This window comes from Archocentrus centrarchus, chromosome 6 (genome assembly GCF_007364275.1).
Source record: "Archocentrus centrarchus isolate MPI-CPG fArcCen1 chromosome 6, fArcCen1, whole genome shotgun sequence".
Classification (NCBI taxonomy): Eukaryota; Metazoa; Chordata; class Actinopteri; order Cichliformes; family Cichlidae; genus Archocentrus; species Archocentrus centrarchus.
The window spans coordinates 8,999,066-9,022,116 of NC_044351.1; the positions used below are offsets into that span (position 1 = coordinate 8,999,066).

The following is a 23,051-nucleotide window of genomic DNA, read 5'->3' on the forward strand; positions in this document are numbered from 1 at the left end:
TTGTGAGAAGGTTTAAATGGCAGTTTTGTAACTAACTGACATACTGTAATACCGTAAATACTGTAATATGTTATTTTATCTCAAGATTGTCATTTAAGTTTGGAGGACCTTTTTCCACCATCACTCTAAGGTCATTTTTCCTTTTTGCTTTGCATTCATAAAACAGTTACAGAATGACTGAACATAAAAAAGGAAATGTTATATCCAATTGTATCTAGCAATAGAGTTAGATTTTGTTTCATATGCAGGTGTTAAAGATATCTGTCGCTGAGATTTCAGCTGCTGCCCCAATACAATGAAGGTGAATATCATTTTTTTTAAGACTTCCTTGTAACCTTTTCCTACAAAGAAATCATTCCACTGAAATATGATCACAGCGAGGTCTGCGGATTAGCCCTGATATCTGGAACATTGTTTCTAGGGAGATAAAATGTCAGTACCTAAGTATGGCTCTTTACTGTTAGCATGGCTGGATATGGCTGTCCTTCTGCATAACACAGATCTGTTAATATAATTTGGGGAATTTTGAGGGGATTAAGCCTTTTTGGTACCATGTACAGGATTGCTGGTTGTGAGTATGCTTCAGCAGGACTGAGTTCAGGTTAATTGATGGTTTGTGCCTGATTTCTCACTTACTGCATCTTGAATAGTGTAACCAAAGCTTTGGTAGAACAAAGAAACTCTTTGTACCTAATCCTCTGAATGAAAATAGCTGAGTTTCTGCTGAGGTTAAATGATTTTCCCTTCCTTAAAACTTAAAATCAAATCATGTCACATCACCTGCTCACTGAGGTAAAAAAGATGAAGCTGTCCCAAGTGTGTGTTTGTCTGTGTGTTGCATGCCATTCAAGTGCTTCAGCTGTCAAGCTTAAGAACCATGTTACAAAGACCGCCAAACCACTTTGATTTAGAGAGGAAAGTGCCATTTATTAAGGTGAAGACCTCTCATTCACTGTAGTAAAGGTTTATTTCATCAGCTGAAGGCAAAGGGCCCCAGTGCTCCTTTGAAAAATGTTCAGCACAGCACACGCTATTAAGATCAATGTGTACTGTTGACATTAAAGGCACCACAAGCTGAATTTTAACATCAAGAAATCATTAGTGCGTCAGTTTTTAGGCCTGGCTGTAGTTAAAAGTGGATCACCAGTCAAAAACTGGCAGATTTATTGGGCTGTTTTGTTCTATATTATAGATTTTGCAGAAATCTAGAAAAGTTCTTGTTGAAAAAAAATGCTGCATATGAAGGAGACAAACACCAGTATTAATTAATTAACACATTTCCCAAAATAGCCACTACTACCACCAAAGTCTTCTATTTTTCCCAAATTTGAAATTCATCTTTTATGTAAAATCCTCTCGCTGGCATTTGTATAAATGAATGATTTTGAATTCCAAAAAATAAAAATTAAAAAACCAGTAACAATCAAATGAGATTGCATTATTATAGCTGAGATTGGATGACAGAAGGTCTGAAGGTTATTCTATAGTAGCTTACTATGAATAAATCTCATTGAAGACCAAAAAAACAACAATATGTTTGTGCTTTTGGTGATGATGAATGCCCTTTTAAAAATGGGTATAGCTAACATTTGTCTAAGCACTGTTTGTATTTAGCAACCTTTACTCAAAAAGGAGTGCGTAGTGCTTTTGTTGGGATATTTTCAGCTGCATATTAACCCATATTTGGATTTCCAACAGCAAAATTGCACAAGAAGTCATGAACTAAACTTGTGTGCGCTCATGGAAATTAAAGAAGAGTGGAAACACAATAAGAACAGGTAACAGATGCCTCTTCCAAGATGGCAATGCCCCTATTGATGGGGATGTGAATCATGCGCTACGGCCTTTGCAGTAACCAAGTTTCAAGTAGTTGTACACTGGTGCTCCGACTTCCGTGCATGGCCCAGTAGAGCTGCAGAAACTTGAAGAGTCAGTGCCAAAGCCCATTGAAGCTATTCTGGTGACACGTAGTGGCACATAAACCACCATGTCCCCTGCCTTTGCTCGCTAGCAGGAGTAATTTATTGCAGGTTTTGGTCTTGGGGGATGTTTATTGAATATTATTAAGGATCAAATATCAGCAGACTTAATTTTTTTTTTTAACCATTTCTAGGTTCAGTTCAGTAATTTCATATGTCAGCTTTGTGTCTGTTACCTGTGTTTGAGTGTCCTGTTCTTGGAATAAACATTCTTGATCATTTTTAAAATGCTTAGAACATGGGTTCAAAATTTCCAATGCAATGACGTTTGAAAGAGTCTCATTTACTAATTTCCATTAACATCAATTACATTTTTAACACTGGTGTGGTAAGGTTAAAGTGCATAACCCAGCTTAGGGAAGTCAATACAAAAAACAAACAAACAAACAACAGACCGTCGCATCACACTGGTTTTGTATCGTGAATTCTTTAATTTCTGAAACAAAATAGATTTATTTTGCAGTGAATATATCTATAGCATAAATAAATACAGTTTCTCAGAGATACTCAATTTGTTTGATGCTAAGGACTTTATTTTCAGGAGCAGATTAAAGACAGGCCTCACTGTTGGACATACAATCGGAGGGTCTGACTGGATAAAAAGGAACAGGAAAAGAAAAAAAGATTGCATCTGCAAGAAGACAGAAAAAACACACTCACACAATCACATAAAATATATGGTCTGGTCCCTTAAAATGTTGCTGTGGGCTCTGGCATGGTTGTCAGTAAAATGTACTTCGTTTTAAGATGTACGGCCTCCGAGTCTTAGTGATGTGCCCTGCTTGCCTCTTCAATATGTAGGGTGACTTTCGTTTCAGTGGAGTGTCGCTGTTCTCCTCTGAATACTCTAGAGAGTCTTGGAGTAGCTGTGGAGTGAAGAGAGGCACAGCAGAGGGTGAGTGTCGCACAGCACGGGGGGGGGGGACGGCGGGCAAACATGTTTTGTTGCTGGCTCACAGAGTGATGGGTAGCGGCGCCAGTGTAGCTGCGATTAGACTGGTGCTTTTACTCTTTGCTTCCACGCATGGCAAAACAGGCGCTAGTCTGCAGGTGCTGTGTTAACATTTTAAAAAAATGAGAAATGCCACAGTGCGAGGAGCCAAGAGTGGAAGGGAAAATGATGATGGGGAGTGAGGAAGAGACGAGTGGGTGAAGTGGGAGTGAGGGGGAAATTTAATGGAGTGTGTTTACTTTAGGAGAGAATACATGTTCTCCTGTGTGCTCTGGAGATGTAAGTGAGTGTGTGTACACGAGTGTGTGTATTTGCTTGATTGGGCTTTTGGGTGACAATTAACTAGCAGATTAACACATTTTAGAATTTGCTTAGCTATTCATAATTTTTAAAAGGGCTGCATGCAAGGTGCTACTGGAACTTATTATACTTATATAATTTTACCAATAAATATTTAATTGTGCCAGTGCAGTTTGTTTAACTAAGTTAAAGATGCTCATGTCTTCTATGGTGTTTGTGTGCTTCTCACCCTCTCCTCCCGGCTCTGCAGTACTCGGCAGATGTTTTGCAAGTTGTACAGCTCCTCCAGCAGCTGGAGGCTCCCCTCCCTCAGGCCCCCATCCTCGTCCTCATCCTCACCACTCCACGATTCCTGGCGCAGGGCGCTCATCATCTTACACAGGTTGGTCAGTGACACGCGCCAATAGGGGGCACTCAGCTTATTCTGTTTCATCTGCAAAGAGGGCACAAGACAGGAGCATGATGGTTAAATGGGAAAAAAAGGATTGGTTCAAAACTGAATCCACAGAGTGGTTGGGTTTTTAACACCCAGTAAATGAGATTTCTGCTTTGAGCATTGTTGTTGTTGTCGTTTTAGTGTATTTTGTGAACTTGGGTGAAGTGAAAATTGTGTTGACCACAGGAGAGGAGAGTGGAAAGCACACAATTTAACAACCTGATGTTTACGAGCCTTTTGGTTTAATATGAATCATTTATGCATTTTTCTCTCATGTACAAATTTAAATGTGTTTCTCTTCAGAAACACTTATATTGGCAGAAATTATACAGTACAATTGAAAAATGACATTTCACTCCATTTTTCACTGTTACTCAGTTTATGTCCACCACCCTGCACTGTATGTACAAACGGTGATGATAATTTTTAATTCAGCCAAATTATTGATTTTATACCATGTGCTGCTTATCACTTTACTGATTCTGATATTTATCTTCACATAGCTTATTTTTTGAGCAGATACAATGTAATCCATACTGTGGTCTAAATGCTACTTTTGAAGTTTTCCTCACTCAGCATTTTAATGTTGTGCATTTTGCAGTTGCAGCAGTAAATCCTCAGCAGCTCCCTTTAAGAGGCCCTGAGGATTCTGCATTTGAGACTTTGAGATGAGGCAATTTGATCACTGATTTTTTTTTTTCTTAAACGTGCAAGCACTCAAAGTGAACATTTCAGCCACATTTATCTTCTTTTAGCTATGTATAATTGAGTTATGTATAATTTTTCCAGAGTGCACTGAGATGGCGAAGGACCCCCAGAGTCCCCCTGTGTGCCCTGGCTGTCACACACAGCGTCAGTGAGGATGATTGTCACCAGTTATTGAAAATGGCCACAGCACTCACTCTGCTCTTCATTTATGAGGATACAGTAAAGATGGAAACTATGCAGCTCTTTATATTTTCCAGGCAAGGAGACATGTTTAGTGGTGTCAAAAAAAAAAACTCTTGCAGGGTCAACAATCAGTGGCTGACATTTGGAAATTAACCATGCATTAAAGACATAAGTGATTTTGTTTTAAACTAGCAGAGTGAGTGAGGTCGTGCATGCTTAGAATTGTGCTGTACGGTCGCATGAAAGATTGTGCTGCTTCATTGGGAATTTCTACCTTAACATTAGTCTTCTGGCTGTTTTGCACCCACAAATTTGCATTTTGTAGCAATGCTAAAACACCTTGAAGTTGAAGCAAAGGCTCAATCTAAATTCCACCATTGCAAGCAACTAATGATCTATAATACAGCAGTCAGTGCCTCACCAGCCACACTAAATAAGAGAGTAATTTAGCCATATTCAGTCAGGAGTGAATGACCACAGTGGAGCCTTACCTCTGGTATCTAATCAGATAAAACGAGGGGGAAGAGTAGATCAGTCAATTTCACTGTCAAAAAAAAAGACCTACGTGCTCTTTATCCAAACTATATAGAGTTTGGATAAAGAGCCACAAATAGGTCTATCTTCCACAATATTGCACTTTCCAGCCTTTCAAGCAGTCTATCAGTCATCCGGCAAGTTATTATTACAATCATCACCCCTGAGCAACCTCTGAGCGTCAGCAGCAATGAATCAAACGGCTGATTTGTCACCGTCATGTCTCCCTGTGAGCACCACAGTTATTTATCAGCAAGAGGGGGTAAGAGATGTGTCATTACTATACTGCCAGGTCCATCTGAATCCTATTAGGCTCAATCCTCTGGTTCCCCTTTCACTGATTTCACACATCAGCTTTGCATAGCCTTGGGCACGCATCAGATAAATGTGATAAAAACCTGAAAGTTACAACTGAATTACTTTCCTCAGCCTCAGCTCTTATTTTCTCCCCATTTCAAAGGAGTGCAGTAAATGGAGCGGTGATTGTTTTTATTTTTCTGAGCACATTTGAATTGAACACATTTTTTAAAAAGAGCTAATCAGCTTAAAATGAAAACAAAGTCAGTATATAAACACAAGATAAAGTAGATCGCCTGAGTGGCACAAAAAGCCTCTCATAGTCAATTATTTATCTCCCACTCAGCAGGAATGCAACCAAAAGATGAGGCTGCCATTGAAGCGTGGATGTAGATTTCATGAAAGAACACCTGGGAAGCCTGTATCAGTGAGGTCACAGACTGACCGGGCGTGTTGGAGCTTTTCTTTCCACTCTCTGATATCACAGATGTAAAAAGGCCAGTACCTTGGAAGTGAAGAGACTGCTGAGTAGCTCCTCTTCTAGCGCTCGCTGCTCTTGGTCAACATCTGTCAGTTAAAGAAAAGCAGGATTACCACCTTAAATCAGATTTAATCAGAAGTTTGGTGAAATGTTATTTATATGTTTAACATTTCAGCTCGTTTTTAAACTGAAGCATTAAGAACAGTTTCTCAGCATTTGAATCTCAAGTGTAATTTGGAGATGAAACCTGGCCCTCCTTATTTGATGGTGGCCGTCTTCAAGACACACTATTGATCACCACTTGCTTATTGATCCAAAAGTGGCTGTCATCTAGCTAATTTCACATTGATTTTGAGTATTGGAAATAGATCAGCGTGAACTGCATTTAATGCAAAATAATTAAAATAAACAAATTGAATTTAATTTACCCAACATGGGCTCAAACAAAGAATATGAATAATCTAAAGCTGTAGTGATGCTTTCACATCAGCACCTTGTTCAGAGGCTCCTTTGAGGTGAAACCCACATTCCTTTTGGACTATAGCCACTTTCAAGCTTTCAACAGGTGACACTATTGACCAGCCCAAGTCCCAATACACCCCTGACAGTGAAACAAAGCACAAATTATGCATGGGTTTGAAAGCATCCGTAAAGCACTGGATCTTTGAGAAATATCAGGTTTTTACAGTAGAGGTGGAATTCATGTGCAAAATAAAAATGCTAAAAGTCTTGGAAGAAATTTTTTTACTTATGAATTTATTTTTAATGAAACAAGGTTTCAGAGTTAGCTGTGTCATGAAGTTATACCATATTCTCAAAATTTTGCCTGAAAAATAAATTATTTTGGCAGCAGGTTATTTCAGTATTTAATCTAAAGGACCAAACTCCAAATCATCCTTTAACATTCATAAATATTTCCATGAATATAGCATTTTGTCCTTATTTTAAGTACTTGCAACATTTAGTATGATGCACCTGTTGCACACAGTCAGTTTCCTCTTTTGTTACAATGAATAAAATTCTGCATAGAAAACCTGTTGAAAGGACACCAGTGCTTACCTGTACAAAGCGCACCACATGTTAAACAGAGGAGAAGCATACACGCCACCTGTGCCTGCATCTTGATCAGGAAAAAAAAAAAGCAAGCAAACAAAAAAACAGAAAAGGGTCCCACGCTGAAGAAGTCACCTGAGGAGGAATCTAGTCCATAAGGTTAAGAGCCAGACACAGACATCTAAATTTACTGATGCTGCTGATTTTTCTTGTTCTTCTTCCCCTTCAGACCCAAACACACTTCTGCAGTTCCCTGCTGCTGGGATGTGAAGCACAGTGGGCTCCATTCCCTGTGTATATAAGAGCCAAAGTGATGTCACAGGATCTGCCCCCCACCCCATCCCACACACACATGAACACACTCACACACACACTCAGACACACACACACACACCTCGTCTCCTCATCTCTATCCCCACCTTCCTGCCCACTACCACAGCCCACTCATTCTCTCTTCATGGCATCTCTCCACTCATGTCACTGTGTCATCAGATGTTTCACCGACGTCACTTCGGCATCATGAGGCGAAAGGTTTTTGCGTCAAGGTTTGGAAGATGCAGTTATTTCCCTTCATTAATGCACACGGTCTGAGGTTTGTTTCGCTTCATGTTCCACTGATGGGCACCAGCAGTGATGTGGGAATCAGGCTCGCTTTTTGGTTCACTGTTGTTGTCTAAGTTAACAAACCAGATGAGTACCTGCTAAAGCCTTAAATACTGGTGATGACTGAAATTTCATTAAGGTGAAGGCATAGCTCTGCTTATATGTGATTGTCTTTTTTTCTACTAGAAATTCCCACTGATCCATCAGTAACGCTCAAAAGGTAACCTGGAATTTATTACTGCACAGCATGATCATCAGCCTGCATATGGTGTGATTTCTACTGCGTTTAATAGAGACAGCTTTTTTACTGGAGCTTAAGCTGGCTTTCACATCTTGTTTAGAGGACCTTGGAAACAATGACTAAGAAAATAGTCTTACCACCAGGTCTATTTGATAGCTGTTTGAGAGCTTTCCATCATATAGCCCCCATATTTTTTTTCTCTTTTCAAGTTTATGTTTTAAATTATTCCAAAGAAAGTAGATAAGAGGATACGAAGAGATAAAAAGCCATCCACTGATTTCTGTAGTTCAAATGGAACTATTTAAATATGGTTTTGTTACACAAATATCATCCAGCACCAATTCACAACAGTCATCTCAAGGTGCTCTAGATTGCAGGGAAATACCCTAAAATAATACAGAGAAAACCCCAACTATCAGACAACCTCCCTATGAGCAGCACTTGGCAACAGTGGGAAGGAAAAACTCCCTTTTAACAGAAAGAAACCTCCAGCAGACCTGGGCTCAGGGAGGGGCAGTCATCTGCCACAACCAGTTGGGAGTAAGGAAAGAAGAGCAGACAGAGACAGAACAAAAGACAGACTATAAGAGAGAGACAGTTTAATAGTTACTAATGATTAAATGCAAAAGTTCTGTATAAACTCAGAAAGAGTTTATACAGAGGTAAGTGAAGAAGAAATGCTCAAGCAGCCTAGGCCTATTGCAGCATAACTAAGGGAGGGTGTAAGGTCACCTGATCCAGCCCTAACTATAAGCTTTATCAAAAAGGAAAGTTTTAAGCCTAATCTTAAAATCAGAGAGTGTCTGTCTCCCAAATCCAAACTGGAAGCAGGAGAGGGACCTGAAAACTGAAGGCTCTGCCTCCCATTCTCCTTTTAAATACCCTAGGAACCACAAGTAAGCCTGCAGTCAGAGTGAAATGCTCTATTGGGGGTGATACGGTACTATGAGGTCTTTAAGATAAGATGGTGGCTGATTATTCAAGACCTTGTATGTTTGGAGAAGGATTTCAAATTCAATTCTGGATTTAACAGCGAGCCAATGAAGAGAAGCCAGTATGGGAGAAACATGCTCTCCCCTTTTAGTCCCTGTCAGAATTCTCATAGGAGAATTCTGGTGTAATGTTTAACCACAAATCAGACCCCAGATGCAGACAGTGACAACCATTACCAGGTTTAATAAGTTTATTAAACAGGTAGCAGAGGGTAGGAGAGCAACTTGGAATAGCACAACCTTTACGGGAGGTGAACCGGGGTTTCTGCTGGAAGAGAGAGAAATGTCAACAATATCCAAATGCGTGCAGGTAAGTCGCTGTTGGTTATTAGAGGTGAGATAAAGCTCTTGTAATTTTGTTGAACAAAATTTGAGGAGAGACTCCTGGTGGGTAGACAGAATACCTCATGAGAAGCACAGACGAAATACAGGTTAGTCCAACTATAAAGCTCAGGCAGTGTCTGTAGTGCTCCTCAATAAAGCACAGGTCAGGAAACAGGAAGGAAAGTCTCAGGTTTCAAACAGGTTTCACTACTGTGGTGATAACAATCTGGCTGCACCAGCACAAAAAGGACACCAGCCAGTCCTTAAATACCATCAACTGATTTGGTAATGAGCACCGAGCCTGGCAGGGACAGACTCCACCTGCAGGGCTGAGAGAGCCCACCAGCCTGCACTCCACCCCCGAGTTAAGAACACAGAGGGAGGCAAAGTTGAGAGAGAAGAAAAACCCACGTCTCCCCAACCATAACATCTGGATCAACTGAAGGCCTTTTGGGGAGCTTTTAGAGCAACCTGATAATGATGAATTACAATGATCTAGCCTAGAAATAATAAATGCATAAACTAGCTTTTCAGTATCACTCTAAGACAGGATGTTTCTAATTCCAGTGGTATTGTGCAAATGAATGAAGGCAGTCCTACATATTTGTTTAATGTGCTCATTGAAGGACATATCCTGAACAAAGATGATTCCCAGGTTCCTTACAGGGCTGCTGGAGACCAAGGTAATGTCATTCAGAGTAAGTAACAGGTTAGACACCATGCTTGTTAGAAATTAAAGCCCAGTACACTAACCTCAGTTTTATCTGAATTTAGAAGCAGAAAATTAGAGGTCATCCAGGCCTTGATGTCTATTAGACATGCCTGTAGTTGAACTAATTGATTAGTGCCATATGGCTTCATGGGTATCATCTGCATGGCCGTGAAAATGTATGCAGTATTTTCTAGTAATATTGTCTTAGTGAAGTATGTATGTAAACAATATTGATCCCAGCACAGAACCCTGAATATTTAATACTCAATTCAATAGAGCTCTGACTCTTTGTCAGCCTGGCTGACAGCAGTGCTGAAAAGAAACCTGGGGTTGTTGCCATTTTCCTCTATCAGTGACAAATAGTAAGATATCCTATCTTTACACAGGGCTTTTTTACAGAATAACAAACTAGTTTTCCAGCCAAAGAAGGTCTTCTAAATTAGTCAAATGTCATTTCCTCTCCAGCTTTAAGGCAGATGTGAGTTATATTAGGGTGTCAAACTTCTCTGATTTGTTGCTTTCTTTTTCAGAGGAGACATATTGTAGTATCCACAGTCATACGCAGTGAAGAAGTAACACTAATAACACGATTATCAACCTCTGTGGGAGTAAAGTTTATGTGGCTGCTCTGCACTGTGTTGGCACATGGTACTGTAGAAGATGTCAGTGGAGAGAGACTCCTTAAACTTATTTACAGCACTTTCAGAGAAACACCCACAGTAATGAAATGTATTCCCCACTGCTGTGTAATCCATTATTGTAAATTAAAATATATTAAAAAATAATCAGACAAAAGAGGATTTTCAAGAAATTCAATTTCTATGCCATAAGTCAGAAAAAGAGTGTGACTGAAGCAATGGGAGAATCTGTAGTGCTCGGTTTTCAAAGTACTAGTGGCTGTACTTTTTATGTCAGTAGGCCAGTCTAGTTGAACGAAATCAATGTGCAGCACTGCATACTGTTACTCTGTTACTTTATGACCTATCAGCTCCATATTTTGTATTATAGTGAAAAAAAAAAAACATTTGCGCACGCTCTACAGTATTTTGTAGTTGTTACATTGTTTCTTATTTCCGCAGTGTTGGTGCTGATTTTTTTTATTAGCAATATTTTACTGTTCATATTTTTTTTTTACACTTGGAAGCGTCATAAGAAGCACTTTTTTCGTTTAGTCTCTGCAGGAGTCGTTCAGGTTGCTCCTGCAGGTGGAAGGGGGCAGAGTTTCACCATTAAATCTCTTTTGGCTGTAGGAAACGCCTCCCTCCGCTTTTTGGATGGGACGGACGGAGTTGCAGCCGGGACACCCTTCAACTTTTCTGAAACATTCCGATAAGTGTCCGACGTCCTGCCATGACTGGACTGTAACGCACTTTGGATCGCCGGTCTGTATCCTTGCGCTCCTGACTCATGGCTCCATTTGGAAAAAACTTTCTGAAAGCCCGACTGAAAAACAGGTAACTTGATTAGATGATCGCGAGGTTTCTTAAAACCTGCTGAGTGTGTTTTTTTTCCCAAACTTCGAAAGGACTGCAGTGAACTGCTGAGGAGGGAAACGATTTACGCGCAACTGTGCGCGCGTCGAACTACGATTGAGCAGCAATAGAAAGAAATAGTTCTGTGCTGGCATCGTTTTGACTAGTATAACTAAAAAAATAAATAAATAAGAAAAGAAAGAGGATGTTCCGTCCACTAACAAAAATTGCTACTACTGAGTTATATTCAGGAAATTATCCGCTTCCATGGAAGATGGAATTTTCAGTTTCTTTTTCTCAAGGTTATTAGTTACTATGTTTGAGCAATGCCTTCCTACCTTATCTTACCTTACCTTACCTTTGCTACTATTTGGGGCGTAATAGGTGTTAATCTTGCTGATTAAAAGTCAGATTTGGTGACACTCTTCTGTGTGTGCACATTTCATATTTGTCTTCACATTTTTTTCACGGTTTTCTTTCATGTAACTATATTTTGGTGGCATAATCAGTGTGTCAATGAATGTTATGCCTTTCAGTGGTGATCCTCATCCTTGGTTTACACTGTTGGCCTATTTTACATTAGCCTGAAAGAATTTTGACCATATTCCGTTGCTACAAAGATGTTACTAACCAAAAAAAGAAGAAGAAGAAAAAAGAAAGTCATGGAGCTCATGTCATCAGTACTACCATAATTTGCTTTTGCAATTTCCCTAAGAGCGCAGCTTGGCCTTGATGTGCCTCTAAATGCAGCTGGGGTCCAGCTACAGTTTTGTAAAGGCGGGGAAAACAGGTTTACTGAGCCACGAGCTGTCCTCTGTTATTGGTGGAGAAATTCAGTTTATTTTGTTGACTGCAAATCTTTGTGGTGCAGAGTTGGTAAAACAGAGTTTTCTTTCGGAGTGTCTAGGTCATGGTCCAGTCACTTGCAGGATTTTTGATGCCCAGACCGAGATAAGGAAAGTAAATGTATTATCATTAGCTGTACTCATTAAGGCTCTCAATTAACACCAAACTCAGCAAAAGGGGCTTTGGATTAAGCTCAGAAATAAAACAGGCTTCATGGTAAATTTCAATAACAACACTTTGACAGTGGCACCAGCAACAGAAATGATGCATTTTCACATCACACAGAGTTGAGATGAATTATCTTTGATAACTTCAAACAGTCTGACTGAAGCTGTCTCCAGTGGGTGTCTTATTTTTTTGTGATGCATGGTAATTATCATAGAGGCACCTATAATTATCTCAAGTGTTTAGATCTGTAGACATGTCAAACATCCTCAGAGACTTCTGAGACCGGCTCCTGCTCAAGGTGAAACTTTAAGCTGGATCTTGACAATATGTGCAGTTGTAATACACTGAAATATCAAAACTTTAACCAAAATGAAGAATATCATATTAATTTGGTAATGATCAAATTTTATTTTTCTACACTGAAATGGGGAGTCTCGTACCTCAAACCATCCTATGGTGAAACAGCACAAACAGGCCTCAAAGGGTTTGAAATTAAATGGTTGCCAGCTAGTGATTTATGTGACCAAAGAACTAGAAATTATTAGAATATAATAATAATTACAATTATTCTAATTAGTTTCTGACATTGCTAGATTAATACAAATTTCCAGGCTGCAACGAACGTTTAAAAAAAAAAAAAGAGTGTTTGTGCTTCAAAAGGACCAGAGAGGTCATTTCGTTTAATGAGAGACGGTTTTTATGGTGATTTAGATGCTTCCTGTGGGGAGAAAATAATAGGGGTGGGTGATTTCACGTAGGAAAGGAAGTGATGGGAAGGGGTGTGTTGTGTCTCTGTGCACAGATGCCTATCAGGGCAGGAGTCATCCCTGAGATCAACATATCCAGATAGAAAAGTGATGTTATTTCCTCAGCAATCCATCATTCTCTTTCAGATAAGCACAAGAGGAAGCATCTCCTGTCCAGCATCTAGTAGTTTCTTGTCTTATTTTTCTGAGCTTCCTTCCTCCATTACGCAAACCAGACAGACAGCATTACGTAGATACTTTCCACAATTATGGTTTCTTTGGTTTTTTGTTGTTGTTATTGCCTTGTGGGGAGAAAAAAAATTTCTATTTTCTATATTTTAGCTTTTATAGTAAACTCCCATTGTTTTATAGGCTCCAGTAAATCTTGTACACTGTTAGATAATCTACATTTGGTGGTCTAAAAATAACAGAAGCTTTGATTAGTGCAGAAAATGCCAATGCAAGGTTTTTTTTGTTTTTTTTTTATCATGCCTGTTTATTTGTCTGATGTTATTAAGATTTACTTTTTTAGGAAAACAGTGCAAAGGTCATGTGTCTGTTATGCGGTGTGTCATATCCTATGGCAGAGATTCAGATTCCCTTACAGCGGAAAAATGCTTTCACTTGGCTCCAGTTGATGCAGTCAGATGCAGGACTTGTTATTTCAGCCAACACTGGTTTAGCTACAGTATGAAATCAGGAAAACTTAATGAACGGGAATGCCGCTCTCTTAAGCTGCTTGTAGAAAATTGTGAAAACTGAAATTAGTTGCTGCTATTGTAGGTAAATGAATGTATCCTGGGGTAAGAAACCTTTGATAGAGTTTCACTGTTAGGAGCTGTAAAAGCAAACCTGTGATCTTATCAATAGCAAATACAATCAAATCCAAATGCAATAAAAATTTTCATTCCACAGCAAGAAAATCAGAACCTGTTGACAGCAGTGGCTAAAGGACATGTTTGCTATCAAAGTTTAGTTTCTGGTGAAATTATTTGCATCCCTTTATCGTAATTGATCTGCCAAAACATGTCGGGACACTTGAGAGGTATAATTCTGTCATTTGCTATGACTTGCTCAAACCACCAGCATACAGACCTCTGTGGTAACTTGTACCTTGTAAATTTATCACACAAGAGGGAATTGTTAATGCCTTCAAGGTTGCCATTGAGAGTATTACAATATGCTACCACGATGGAGCGGTAACGCAGTCATCCGTCACGGAAACCAAAATTCCCAAGATTTAAGATTGAACTGAACTTAAATGCGTGGGCGGTTTCCTCCCACACATCTAAATTCTAACTGGGTATCTCAGCCTCTAAGTTCAACCTGATGTCAAGTTTGCCTGCTCAGGTTTCTCGGGTTCACTCGTGTGTGAATTTCAGGCCAAACCTGTTCTATGTCATTCACCATGCAGCATCCATCTCCACATGTAAGAAGTTAATATTTGAGTTTTTCCTCAAAGTATGTATCATCAGAAGTCCTTATTCCACTGCCACAGAAGGTTTGAGTTCATTACAGTATCAGTGTCAGCTTTGTCATTTATCGCCCGGTGGTGTGACCTATGAGGGCACCCTCATTTGCTGCGTCTGGAACTGCTGGGTAATCCCAAGCTATGAATATCAAATAGCACACAAAGTGGCAGCCGTCATAAAGTATGTGCTGCAATGCAATCGGCCCTGCATTTCATGCACTACCTGTGTATCTTTTGTCAGTGTGTTAACAGTTTGGCACCCATCCAACTGTTAGTATCTTGACTTTAAAAAAAAAAAACACACATGTAAAATTCTAGTTTAACAGCTTCTCAGCCTACAACAAGTCAAAACGGGGATGTTGCCATTGGTGGAATTATTATTCCTCCACTATTTTTTTTTTTTCAAAGATAAACACAGTGGAAGTTATTTGTATGCTTGTTTTGAAGAAAACCAATCTATGGATTAGGCTGAGGTGCTAGTGTGCAGTCATCTTTACCACAGACTTCACAGCTGTCTTCACCTGCTGGGAATTATTTGAGGTTTATCATTTGACCAAACCTACAATAGTTAGAAATTCTCCAGGTCTGTTAGCATATGTATCTGCACCTTTACATTCAAACAACCCTGCCTATAACTGAGCCTATAACTACTGTGGGAAATAAATCATCAAAGACATTATCATCAGTGTTTCTTCATAGCAGAATGAAGTTGAAAACAAACCACGGTGAGCGACATGAAATCCATTTTTCTCCTTGCGCCCAGTGTCCATTGAACTGTGGTAGCAGGATGTTGCCTGAATGCTGGTGATTGTGGCCCAGGACAAATACAGGTGTTTCCCTGCCTTGCTGTACCTTCTTCCTGTACAGCTGAGGGTTTGGGACACCCTCTCTGAAATAACCAGTTATATGTAGAACATGTTTATTCACCTGCGTGATCAGAAATGATGGCAGAAAACTGTATCTGACATGTTTAGGTTTGTTGGACAGATGTGTACTGTGTATTTACAGAGGTGTAGTACAGTTATGCTGCACTGAAAATGTAACAACTGCTTTGTTCCCTTTTCCATTTCCTCTCTTCCCTTAGTTCCTCACCCTTCTTGCCTTCCATCCATGAAGTGCAATATAGAATCAACAGTGGTTCACAAAATTTCGTGGTCCCTTATAATACATTGATTTGGATATTGGATCCCTCATCACACCTTGAGAGGGGTGGGAGAAGTTTAGAGATCCATTATTGAGCATGTGAAAGGAACCTTTGAATATCAGTAATAAATAGAATATGTATGGACTAAAAAGTGAAGTTTTAAAACAGAAGCATAAAGTGCTTGCTCTGAACTTTCTTTACCTTTCTAACACACCACAAAACCAAAATCCTACCATGGTTGAATGCTTTTTGAATTTCCTTAAACTGCCCTAACAAATATTGGCCGCTATAAGCAGCATAAAATTATTATATGATGCTGAGCGGTTGTGTCCAATTGGCTTCATTTTTTAGAGGTTTGGCCACTAGTATGTACACCCTCTGCTTTCTTTTCTGTGCAGTGGTTGCACTTGGATGGTGTTGTAATGGGTATAATTGGAAATTCCCTGGTTATGGTCGTTGTCTATTAAACGCTTGAGGCATGTTGGAATTGTTTGGCCAACACATAGCTCAGGTATTTACTTTGCCCCGCTCTTCTCCAAGAGTCTCAGTAACCATTAACCAACCTATTACATTGTATCCATTACATTCCTGAGGCCTTAATCACCAGAAGTTTACACCAGACTCCAGTTGTGTGTTCATGCCGTGTGGGAACCAATACATTGTGGTATCAGTCTGTAAAATCTACAAACAGAGAGATAAGCCGCTTTCTGCCTGTGAATAATATACATAATATCTTAGTCATCTCTGTCAGCATGCAGGTGGAGGTATTTGTCTTCTCACTAGGATGTGTATCAGCCAAGGTTATCAGAACAAATCAAGACAAAGCAGGTACATGATGCAAGGTTTAAATGTGAAGACATTGCTGCATACCAAGCTGAGGAACGACATAAACTTTGATAGCTAGGCTAAAAAACGGGCTCGATTTTAATCCTAAAGTTTGTTTTATTATATTGTAAATATAGATAAGACTGCTGCTTCATCTAAATTTTAAAGTGAAATATCATTTAAAAGGGCTTAGAGGAAAATCCCACTTCCAAACAAGTGAGTGATACAGCTTTGCTGGTCCAAAGCTTTCTATCCATCATTTAGATCATATCAAGTTTCCTGATGAGCTACAGCCAGATTCCCTTGTTGATGTTATCTGGTTTTGTTATTTAAGGCTAATTTTGTCTACTTTTTTTCTTAAGTGAAATACGACATTATCCAGGGTTAGAAGCACATTTCTCTGATTAATTACAGTTACCAGATTAAAGACTTATTGTCTGGTGGGTTGCAAAACCACAAACCAACATTCCTTTAACCCACACAAATCAGTCTGCAGTTTTGGCATTAGAGCAGGAGCTTTTTTTGTGTCTGTGATTTTTATATGGATAATCTTTGTCAGGGTTTCTTTGAGATTGAGCTCTCTGTAATTACAGGAGTATTATGTGTCACTTATTTTTGCCCCGGAGAGTAGAATTTAACTTCAAATAATGGGTAATTCACCAAGACAGAAAATTGGCAGTCAGATGCAGTTCACCAGAGTTTCCCTAATGAAACGCATGAATCGCAGAATGTTCCTACCATGTTATCTTTCATATAAATAATAACATGATACATCATTCTTTATCCTGAAATCAAATTTAAATGTCTGGTGATGTTATCTACTTATTTGATTACTTGTGGCTGTGTGCATTGCCGGTGCCTATCATTTAATGACTGGATATTAGGACCTGGATATTACCGGTGGTTCATTAAGCATGTAAAAAATGAATATCGTCGCTCCATCAGAGGTCAATTTTTGAACAAGTTTTACGATCCATGCAAAAACATAATGAGGGCCTTGGGGTTAAATAGCTCAGAACTGAACCATTAAGTGATCATCTCTGATGAGTAAGACGATGAGAAACAGTAATAGAATCAAGCCAGGGAGCACAAAATGAGTGAATGTAGTTTTCTGCTCATTGACCTAATGGAGAGCCATCAGAGAAGGATGCATTAATAAAAGCATACTACTTTGAAAACAACTTTAAAAGCATCAGAGAGAGACTGTATTTTACTGCAAACTGCAATTCTGTGATCATTGCAGTGTTTCATCCTTTTCTTGGATGGGACTGCCCAATTATATTAATGGTGATCATTGGTTATTATTGTCCCGTCACCCTTATGTAAAAGGTCTGTGTTTGCTAACCTGCTAGCCCCGGTCCTTCTCATGTAGTGTTTTGATAAGCTGGCTTCACTTCTCGATTTCTTTCAGCTGCCTCTCCAGTAACCTACTCCTCCTGTAGTCAGATGGACTCCAGTTCCATTTAGCAGTTTTTAACTGCAGTTTTATTCCACTGTAGAGGTTGACTACATGGCCACTGAGCTTGGATAAAATACTTGACATTTGCTATTTCTTGTGTTTGATGTTTTCTGTTTAAGAACCTCCTGGATGTCTAAATTTCCTTCGGGACCAATGAAGTATCTATCTGTCTATCTAATTATGTACAAATACATTTTTGTTGATCTCTCATGGGGACCGCAGCATTTCTGAATACCAAATGTGCATGTCTGGATTTCAATTTATGAACAACAAGATTACTTAAAATTGATGTAATCATCAATGCAATAAAACGTAAAATGTAGACGACATCGTAGAGCATTAGATGATAAAGAAGATTACTACCAGGCAAAGTGATATAATAGGATTTTAACTATAAATGTATTTAAGGGGAAACTGGGCATAATAGATTAAGAGTTTGAAATGCATTCCTGCGTAGCCACATTTGTAACCCTTGTTTTTTTCTGTTTTCTGCCTAGGGCAAAAGATGCAGCGCCTGTGGTAGGAAAGGAGATTCAGGTTACTGTCTGCAATGAAGAGAAGGTTGTGTGTGGAGTAACAAAGCATACAACATGTGCAGATATGATTCAGGCATTACTGGAGGATCACAAGTCAATCCCAGAGAGCAAGCGGTTACTGCACGGAGAGCCCAAAGACTTCTGTCTCGTTGAGCGATGGAAGGGTTTTGAGAGAGCTTTGCCACCTCTCACCAGAATACTGAGACTCTGGTATGCTTGGGGTGATCAGAGGCCCTTCATAAAGTTCATTCTTGTCAAAAGCAGTGACTTTGTGCCTCAGCCTACTAAGAAGGGTGGAAAGTCCAAAGGGACCAAGCTGAAGCGATATGAGCATGGGCATGCTCAGTATTCCCAGTCTCTGCCAGTGGAAAAACAAAAGCGCATGGTAAAAAAAGCTTTCCGGAAGCTGGAGAAAATTCATAAGGAGAGCAAAAGCTCCCCGGGTGCTCAGGAGATCGACCAGATGGTGCAACTCATTCTCAACCAGGACCACACAATTAGAGAGCAGATCCAGCGGATGAGGGAGCTAGATTCAGAGATTGAGCGACTTGAGGTGCAAGTGCAGAGTGAAACCACGTCAGAGAGTTCACTGCCTCAGGCTTGTAGTCCAAATTCCATGGCACACAGTGAGGAGCAGCTGCAGGAATACTTGTACACCAGTGATGGGGTTGTACAGCTGGATATGGAAGTTCAGAGGCACCAGGAACTCATCCTCCAGCTGTCCCGTGATATTGACGCTGAGCTTAGGGTGGCCAGCTTCACCCTGACTGAAGATGAAGAACAGGAAGGAGTAGCTGCTGGTTCCTGGTTCCCCACTGACATGGACGAAACATTTTATACTGCTGAAATCGAGAGGCTGCAGGGTGAACTGAAACACAGCCTCTTCACTGGTGTTTCCCTTCACAACCAAGCTGCTGAAATAGACAAGCAGATAAAGTACTTTGACAATACACTGGTTTCTAAGGACCAGGAGTGCTGGCAGTTAGCCGCCCAGCTGAGCTCACTGCAAATCATGGACACCACAGAGGAGGAGAAGCCCATAACAGTCCCTCTGAAAACCGAGACCCAGTGCAGCATGTCTCAAGCAGTGAAACTCAAACACAGCCTGTCCCCTCTAGACATCACAGACACAGACTCAGACACTGGGATTAGCTCCACACACAGTCAGGACTCCCTGTCACCGTGTCTCGACTTCCCTCCCCCACTGGACACAGACGTTTGAGGAGCCCGGTTGACTCCACCATAGGCACCGGCCCCAGTTTGTACTTCTCGCATGTCATCTTTGTTTCACGCTTTGTGCTTGCACCTGAAATCTGCCCCTTAAATGAATTTAAGGTGCCGTTTACACGAGACCGTTTTCATTTTGAAACGGTGTCGTTTTGATGCGTTTCGGCCTTGCGTTTACACGACAACGGTGTCGTTTTGATGCGTTTCGCCCTTCTGTTTACACGACAACAGAGTGAAAACGATGTGTTTCAGAAACGGGGTCCAGAGTGGAGCGTTTCAGAAACGCACCGGCTTGCGTTTTCGTGTAAACACTTGAAACCGGGGTGATTTGAAAACGCTCGACTCGCACATGCGCACTATGGTTGCGACGGCCAGTTTTTCGCGCACGCGCAAACTGATAAACAGTACTCGCGGATTCACGAGTGTTTCTTATGCTTTTCCTGTGTTTTTACCGTTTTGTAATTCAGCGTTGTGTGCAGCAGCGATCCAACCTCATCATCTGTCCACACAAAACCTCTCACATTGGCCGTTTTGTAAGTAATGAACAATTTGCCGCACTACCTACTGTGTCACTCCACGCATGCGCGTCTTGCGTAAACAAACTGCAAAGAGAAAACCAACGCCAACTTGTGGCCTGGCATGGGAACTACATCGTTTTCATCGTTTCACATGTCCTCGTGTAAAGGCGGATCGTTTCTGAAACGCCATCGTGTAAACGAAAGGCTGAAACGCATCAAAACGACACCGTTTCCAGTGAAAACGGCTTCGTGTAAACGGCACCTAAATGGACATGAAATATGTTGAAAATGTATCTATTAGTATTTTCATTTTTAAGAGAAAACTGCGAAACCCTCTGTGGTTTTTAGTGTTTCGGGAAATTTGTTGCATCTTTATCACACTGGGTCAAAAACAAAAATTGAAGAAATGTCAACTTGAGTTTCCACAAATTAATATTGTTTACAGAACATTGGTCAAAATTGTTTTCTGCAAAGATGGTTGCAAGAAGCAAAATATATCTTGTTAAATATGAATAATTTTCTCAGGTATCATAGTAACATCAGTGTGAGATGAAATAATACATGCAAGACAGCAACTGAGGCAGTGCATGCACTAGTTATAATCCAACATTTATGATGGACAGTTTTCCCATTTTTACCTAACAACAAAGATTCAAAGACCCTTTTCCAGGCTGGCCCAGGCGTATTCATTTTTTATTATTATTATTATTTTAGATGTTTCATTTTTGTCACGCTCCCTGTAGATGATAGCAAATGTGCATTTTGCTCTTTATAAAGTTTAAAGCTATTTATGAAGTCTATTAACAGTGTTTTATATTAAAACAAATAGATAATAGTTTTGATGTAGCTTTTGTTTAAAAAAAAACTATTTTAAAAACTGCTCTTTAAATTTCTGTAAATACATTTAGTGCTGAGAAGAAATATTTGCCCCCATCCTGATTTTGTTCTCTTTTTTTGGGGGGGGGTGTTTTTGTCACACTTGCATGTTTCAGAGCATCAAATAAATTTTAATGTTAAGCAACAATAACCTGAGTAAATACAAAATGCAGGTTTTAAACGATGATTTTATTTATTAACTGAAAGAAGCTCTCCAAACTTCCCTGGTCCTATGTGAAAAATTAATTGTCCCCTCTTGTTACATCATGAATTAACCATGTTTTTCTGGAAAGCTGAGTTCAATTTCACTGGACACACCCAGACCTGATTCCTGCCAGACTTGTTGAATCAAGAAATCACTTAAATAGAACCTGTCTGACAAAGTGAAGCAGGCTAAAAGAATTACTCTTTTGTGACCTCCTGGAATGACTCATCCAGGAGGTCACAAAAGAACCCAAAACAACATCCAAAGAACTGCAGGCCTCAGTTAAGACCAGTGTTCATGATTCAACAGTAAGAAAGAGACTGAGGCAAAAATGGCATCCATGGGAGAGTTCCGAGGAGAAAACCACTGCTGACCAAAAAGGACACAAAGGCTCGTCTCACATTTGCCAAAAAACATCTTGATGATCCCCAAAACTTTTGGAAAAGTATTCTGTGGACTGACGAGACAAAAGTTGCACTTTTTTGGAAAGTTTGCCTTCTGTTACATCTGGTGTAAAACTAACACAGCATTTCATAAAAAGTGTCAAACATGGTGGTGGTAATGTGATGACCTGGGCTGCTCTGCTGCTTCAGGACCTGGACAACTTGCTGTAATTGATGGAACCATGAATTTTGCTCTCTACCAGAAACAGGAGACTGTCCGGCCATCAGTTCATGCCCAGTAGTTTAAACAGATCTGTGTTTTGTAGCAGGACAACGATCTGAAACAGAGCAGCAAATCAACCTCTGAATGTCTCAGTGAATATTTTGGAGTGGCCTAGTCAAAGTCCAGACTGAAATCTACTTGGCATGACCTTTAACTGCTGTTCATGCTCAAAAACCTTCCAATGTGGTTGAAGTAAAACAATTCTGCAAAGAAGAGCGGACCAAAATTCCTCCACAGTGCTGTGAAAGACTCACTGGCAGTTATCACAAATGCTTGGGTGCAGTTCTTGCTGCCAAGGGAGGCACAACCATTTATTAGGTTTAGGAGGCAATTTTTTACATTTTATGTTTTGCGGAAGAATCTAATATTAAAATTTATTTGATGACCTGAAATATTTATGCAAAAATACAAGAAATTAGGAAGGATGCAAATACATTTTCACAGCACTGTATATTCCTGTAATCAGTGTCAGTAATTATTGAGACAAGCAAAAATTTAAAGAGTTTATTTATTTACCGTGTATTAGTACTAGCACAGTTACAAAAATGGTGGGAAGCTCTGTAAAATGTAAATAAAAACAGAATGTAATGGGTTCATGAGATTTGCAAATGTATATTAAAATGTTTGAAGTGAGACATTATTATTCCAAGGAAAATATTAGCTCATCATTTTGGCGCTTATATAATGAAATTAATAAAATCTGCAAAAAACTGCATCCACAGATTGTGAAGCAATTTCAAAATAATGTTCCTCAACATAAAATTTCAATATCTCATCATCAACAGGGCCAAAAATATTGGATGTCTGTGATCTTTGGGTCCTCAGGCAGCACTGCATTAAAAATATGTATGAATCTGCCATGGAAATTCCTAAATGGGCTCAGGAACACTTTCAGAAATATTGTCTGTGAGCACAGTTCACCACAAATGCAGATTAAAGCCCTAACACACAAAGAAAAATCCATATCTTCACCCTCTTAAAATAATGGCCTAAGTCAGTTTTTTTTTTCTGAAAAGCCAAAAAAGCTGAACCAAACATTGAGAATATCATGATTTAGGCAAAAATAAAACTTTAGTTAAATATGACTTAGACCATTA

At 39.6% G+C, this 23,051-nt stretch overlaps 2 protein-coding genes across 3 annotated transcripts; one reads left to right on the forward strand and one right to left on the reverse strand.

Moving 5' to 3' along the window:
• Positions 1-2,503: 2,503 nt before the first annotated feature.
• nts (neurotensin) lies at positions 2,504-7,173 on the reverse strand. The gene is made up of 4 exons (XM_030732365.1): positions 6,930-7,173; positions 5,895-5,956; positions 3,461-3,664; positions 2,504-2,845 (listed from the first exon to the last, which is right to left on the reverse strand). Exons 1-4 carry the CDS (start codon positions 6,988-6,990, stop codon positions 2,702-2,704), a joined length of 471 nt encoding a protein of 156 aa, XP_030588225.1. The 5' UTR covers positions 6,991-7,173; the 3' UTR covers positions 2,504-2,701.
• A 3,940-nt stretch (positions 7,174-11,113) lies between these two features.
• Positions 11,114-21,546, forward strand: rassf9 (Ras association domain family member 9). 2 transcript variants are annotated; one of them, XR_004020110.1, is made up of 3 exons: positions 11,114-11,249; positions 18,424-19,793; positions 20,471-21,546. XR_004020110.1 is itself a non-coding variant. In XM_030731978.1 (2 exons), the coding sequence occupies exons 1-2, from the start codon at positions 11,203-11,205 to the stop codon at positions 19,682-19,684; spliced, it is 1,308 nt and encodes a 435-aa protein (XP_030587838.1). In that variant the 5' UTR covers positions 11,114-11,202; the 3' UTR covers positions 19,685-19,881. The 2 variants fall into 2 exon arrangements, 1 of the variants encoding a protein (XP_030587838.1); XM_030731978.1 differs by lacking the exon at positions 20,471-21,546 and having other exon boundaries at positions 18,424-19,881.
• The last annotated feature ends 1,505 nt before the right edge of the window (positions 21,547-23,051 follow it).